The 6,050-nt window shown below is 28.0% G+C and overlaps 1 protein-coding gene across 1 annotated transcript; it reads left to right on the top strand.

The window, feature by feature from the left end:
• Positions 1–1,863: 1,863 nt before the first annotated feature.
• On the top strand, positions 1,864–2,376 carry LOC112686830. Its single transcript, XM_025559286.1, has one exon. The coding sequence runs from the start codon at positions 1,864–1,866 to the stop codon at positions 2,374–2,376; it is 513 nt and encodes a 170-aa protein (XP_025415071.1).
• The last annotated feature ends 3,674 nt before the right edge of the window (positions 2,377–6,050 follow it).

Here is a 6,050-nt window from a genome sequence, read left to right as displayed (position 1 = left end):
TATTTATTAAATTAATTTAATTTTAAAATGTATACAATTCATTAAATAATTAATAATCAACAAAAAATATACTTTAAAATATATCAACTATATAGTTACTATCGAGAGTTACTATCGTATTGGTACTTTTAGCAAACTTTATCTTATTATAACACAAAAATCAAATTATATAACTGCACGGATTCATGGAATTTATGATGAATATGCGCTAAGTAATAAATAATAATATTAATAACTTGGTAATATTTTTTTCTATACATGCATTATATTTCGAAAAATGCTAAAATATGCATAATAATTTGAAATGTTCCAAATATGGAAAAATATGCTAAATTTAATTTCGCATACCAAAACATTAGATTATGATTCAAATTTCTGTCTTACCTAGCTACTTTTTAGTTTAGTATATAAAAGTATGGAGTCTAGGATATCTTGGCGTAGCCACTTTGGCGTAAGATCACTTTGGCGTAAAGCCGTTTTGGTGCTTATGTATTTTTTTTTTTTCGAACATAGTGTATATAAATAATATTTAATATAACAATTTTATTTCTGACATGAGTTTCGTTATCAACATACTAATTGCGTACTAATTACAACAATTTGTTTTTGATATCGATAATGTATGGTCATAAATATTGTATCTATACTAATTAGTTTCGCCTAAACCTGATTCATCTAATCAGTTGTGACTGACAATGTCTCGAGTAAAGAGCAATCACGGGCGTGAAATATTCGTGCATGATGGTTATATTTACATATTAGACGAATATAACTATAATAAAACTAAAAAATTTTGGAGATGCCGATACAAAAATGATTGTTCTTGTTGCATTCATACATCGATTGAAACATCTGAAGTAAAAATAACACTTAGATTTTAGTATAATGTCATTCAATCATAACTTAAAATAATAATACAAATATTATAGGTATTAAAGATTCTAAATAATCACTCTCATGATTCTGAGGCATCTTTGCTTGAAGCAAATGAAGCGATTATTAAAATGAAACAACGAGCTAAAGACACTCTGGAACCAACGTCGAGGGTAATTAATGAATGTACTAGTAGAATTTCACAAGCAGCTAAGGTACATTATTTAACAATATTTATATTTATATTTAAGTTATCTATCGAATGCTGATATATAAAAGCTATTATTTTGATGATATAGAAACATTACTTATATTGTTATCGTTTTACGATCGTTTATTTAAAAGATTTTATGAGAATATGAATCCAACTTCTAGTGATAACTGATAAGTTAGACAAACTATAATATAGCAAAATTGTTAATAATATTATGTTGCCTATATCCATATTTTTAGGGAACATTACCAGCAGACGGAGCCTTAAAAAAACAAATCAGGAGAATATGGTATGAAATACAAGCAGTCCCGGATGCACCAAAAAACTTGATGACACTTATGATAGCTGAAGAATTTAAAACTTATTCACCATCAGAAGGTATTGTGGAGCAATTTTTACTATATGATAGTGGACCAGGTGAAAGTAGGATTTTAATATTTGGTCGTTATCGGAACTTAGAAATATTAGTTGAATCTACTTATTGGTATACAGATGGGATTTTTAAAGTGTCCCCACCACTTTTTTCTCAAATTTACGTAATATTAGTGAGCTATTTGAACGGTGTACATCCTTTACTTTATGCACTTTAACCTGACAAAAATGGTCAAACACACGAGGATATGTTACAAATAATAATAAACCTAAAACCCGAGTTAAAACCAATTTCAATAGCATGTGACTTCGAACAAGCGGCTATTAAAGCTTTTAAAAATTCCATTTCCTGGAGTTAAAATATTTGGCTGCCTATTTCATCTAAAAAAAACTTCAGGTTGAAAATGGTTGAGTTAGATTTAATATTCAAGTATAAAAATAATGCTGATTTTTCTATATCGGTAAAAATGGTTTTAGCATTGGCATTTGTTAAAATTGACGATTTAGACACAGCAATAAAGGCATTAAATGAACATGTATTTCCAGAGTTGTTGCCTCTTTTAGATTGGTTCGAGGAATACTATGTTGGTAGAACAATACGAAATCGGCGACGACCTGCTCGTTTTCCACCTGCATTGTGGAATGTTCATGAACGGATATTAAATAAAGAAGACAGAACAAATAATCACGCTGAAGCATCCAATAGACGACTGAATCTACAAATGGGTGTACAACATCCAACATTGTGGACATTTATTTCAAATTTAAGGAAGGTGCAATCAGGTCGTGATATATTTTATCAACAATTAGAAGCTGGAAATAGTCTTTCAAAAAAGAAAAAAAAATTTATTGATGTCGATAAAAGAATTTTTAAAATTGTAAAGGATTACAACAACCGCAACATAATTGTTTTTTAAGGGGTATAGCTCAAAATATAAGTTGTCACTAAATTACTTTGATACTATTATGTATACGTAATTTTATTTTTTATTTTTATGAAATTTTTTTTATTTTTTACTTAAGTTTAGTTTGGTGTGAAATATACCTACAACGAAACCGTTTCATACGGCCTAACGTCAAAACGGCCTTACGCCAAAAAAATTTACGCCAAAGTGGCCACGCCAAGACGGCCACGCCAAAACGTCCGGTTCCAAAAAATATGCAAATGCATACAATTCCCGGCCCTAATTATAATATATTTTCATACCAGCCTTTGTGTACTTGATGTACTTTTAGTTATTTTAAAATAATAAACAAGTTAAAGTCAATAAACACTTACCTAGATTATTGTACTAATTAATACATTATTCTTTGAACTTGACAACAATATTTTTTTATTCGTATTTTTATTATTTATTCTGCACAAAATATTTATTTTTTAAATGTATTTATTTTTAATTTAATTAATTTGCCAAGGTTGAGACTTATTATTTATAATCAATAAATAATTAATTTAATATCTTGAAACAAGGAAGTAAGACGTATTATTTTATCATTTTAGTTTTATACTAATTATTTATCTAGATATTACTTTTTATGTGTAATTTTTTTTTTTCTTTCAACCCGAATTTTGGTTTACAACTCCAATTTTCTATCCTATCTGATTACTCGCATTTTCTTTAAGTTCTTTAAAGGTTTTGACTTTTGCATTGCATTTAATTTGTCCTATATAAGAGTATTTTTTTTTTGTGTATCATTTAATAAATATTTTGAGTGCTTCAGGGACTCGGGGATTTTGCTGTGCATCACTTAGGTAACCATGACATTAATATTCATTGAAGAAAATAGGTAATTAAAATTAATATGATTGAAAAATTTACCATACGTTTTCGCTAATTTCGACGAATCCTTATGCCCTAATGAGTATTAACCAAATGATGGGATTAACAATATATATATATCTGTGGGCTTCATCAAGAATAACCCTATATAATAATAGTTTTTTGATTAATTTTTGGAAAACAATTAACAATCATTGCCATCATTATTTACTGTTTAAAAGACGCACTATACGACAACTGGTGAAAACTATTTGAATCTTCTTGAAGATAAATCCATTGATCGACGTGGAGCAGTTTTTTTTTTTCGTTAATTTTATATTAATAAATTGTAGAATATCGTGACGCGCTTAACGGCTTTACGGGTAAACCTATTGCCTATCCACCATTAATAACCATTCGCTAGTGTTTTTTCAGCACGATCGATTTTATTATGGTGTTAACGCTCAAATGAGATTCAGAAATAAAAATATGCAATTTAATTTTCACCTACATTTTTTTATTCTAAACAAATAAAACACTTTAAAATTGAGATACATTTCAAAAGCATCAAAAAATACAAAATGATTTATTCATATTAGGCCTGATTATTTTTTTTGTTTTTTATTTCCACAGTTTAATATACCCGTAAAATAATTGTTTTTGTCACAAATATATGATATTTGATTATTATATAGATTAATTATGATAATCTCTTCTTTTATAAAAATAATTTTAACTGTGCATATTTTAATCTTTATCTAAATAGATTTTCGGTATATTATCTTTATCGAGAAAAAAATTATTTATTTGGACTCAACACGGTTTACAACTCCAATTTTCCATCCTATCTGATTACTCTGTTACATATGCGAGTAGACGTAGTTCTTAATCATCTAGTACACTAAAAGTGTTTATTATGTATTTATTACACGAATATAATATAAAACTTTAACATAAATTAATATTCGATATACTTTTCTCAGCGATTAGATTAAATCTAGATTTTTCATAGCAATTTCTATTGCAATTGATTGGGGTGTGACAAGATGTGATCGCTTGTTCGTAATTGTTGGAACGTAGCAGGATTCGTATGTTGGCACGTCCTGTTTTTTCATTATATTTTTCGTTATATGTGTACGATCAGAATGTCCTAGAAGTATTTCAACGACAAACGTTTTTCCGTCTCACCCGCGTTTATTTATATAGAAGCAATTTCGGTGATGTTTCTGATTATATTCTGTCGAACGAGTATAAACACTTGCCCATTAATCTTGCCACGGCGATGGCAACACTTTTATTCTTTCTTTCTGTTTTGTTCATCTTACGGTGTACTTCGTTTTGATATATGATTTAAATTGTCGTCATTTCAAGTTCTAGAGTAAACAATGTACTTGACGTAACATTTAGATTGGCTATTATATAGGTCGGCTGGTACTTTATTGGATATTTTTATTGTTTTCAACAATGCATAAACCTCGCCGGAGATAGCATTACTAGCTGTAGTGTAATATTAAAGCGTGCTATGGTTAATAATTTTTTTGTAAGTCATTCCGAAAAGTCCTGCTCCTTCGGAAGTTTCGAACACATATTGTTAGCTTGAATGTAGCAGTACAAAAATGAAAATTTATTTAGACTTTGATATATTTTTTTACGGAAAATGCATTGGGCATAAGTTCCGGGTATTTTTTTTTCTGGTTATTCAAATGTTTGAATTCTTATGACGTAATCGTATTCAATGGTCATGTCCAATAAACCTATACATATAAAAGGGTTTGTTGACATATATATATATATATATATACTATAATGTACACTGGATTTAGTCTGAAATTACTCAATCGATATTCCGGTTATTTTGGTTGTTGATTGTTTAGTTTATTTTTGGATATTAAGAGGACGATGCTCTTTAGTCTGTTTCAGATACATATTCGATCCGATAAATTGTTTTAATGGTACAGTCTACTGCGTATGATCCAGAGACATGCGCACCTTATAGATATGAGATATTTAACCTTGTCCGTAGTGACTTTCTAACGTTATGGAAGCGCTTGTACTTATGATTAGTTTAGTGTACGATGTTAGTGGTGATATTATTGGTATTTTTATGTGACCTACGTATGAAATTATCTTCGGGTTATCAAATATAGTTATTATATATACTATAATATTAATCCATTATATTTATGCAACGATATTTTTACAATTGTTCTTATAATTATTTCTATTTTCGTGATAGACCACTTGGAAAAATTCAACATGATAATCCGTGCAATATGTAACTTGTGTTCAAATTAAAAAACATTTGAATTATGCTAATGCCACAAATTTGAAAAATAGAGTAAACTAACCTTCAATAATACGAGTATTTCCTTAATACGTGATACGCTTTAGTTACAATGAAATCAAATTAGATATTCAATATACCGTTAAATTAGAACAAAATAAAATTATTCCATATCTACTTAAATTGTTATCGCAAAACGTGAGTATTCAGAGAAAAATAAAAATTATTGTGATACTCGATATTAACTTTATTGTGGCAAGCGATTTTTATCTACGGTAATAAACTATTACGAATTGTATGTAAATCTTGTATGATGGAACTATTTCTATTCGTATTAATATGTACTCAATTATATTTTATCTATATTGTATAAAAAAATAATAAACAAGAATATAACTAAATTTAAAATTAATGTAAAGCATTCGATTATTTGATTATTTTTCCTGTGTAAGTAAAATTAAATGTGCAGGATTGTGTATTGTTTGATTGTAAATTAAAAATCATATAATATAATGTATGATATATACATATATATACGAGTGAGTGT

Source organism: Sipha flava, unplaced genomic scaffold (assembly GCF_003268045.1).
Source record: "Sipha flava isolate LNK unplaced genomic scaffold, YSA_version1 108_pilon_pilon, whole genome shotgun sequence".
NCBI lineage: Eukaryota > Metazoa > Arthropoda > Insecta > Hemiptera > Aphididae > Sipha > Sipha flava.
The sequence above is the reverse complement of the archived record's forward strand: the minus strand, read 5'-3'. Positions and strand labels throughout refer to the sequence as shown.

Bases quoted from the DNA above. Each gene is read 5' to 3' on its own strand.
- LOC112686830 (XM_025559286.1), top strand. From the start codon at position 1,864: ATGGTTGAGTTAGATTTAATATTCAAGTATAAAAATAATGCTGATTTT.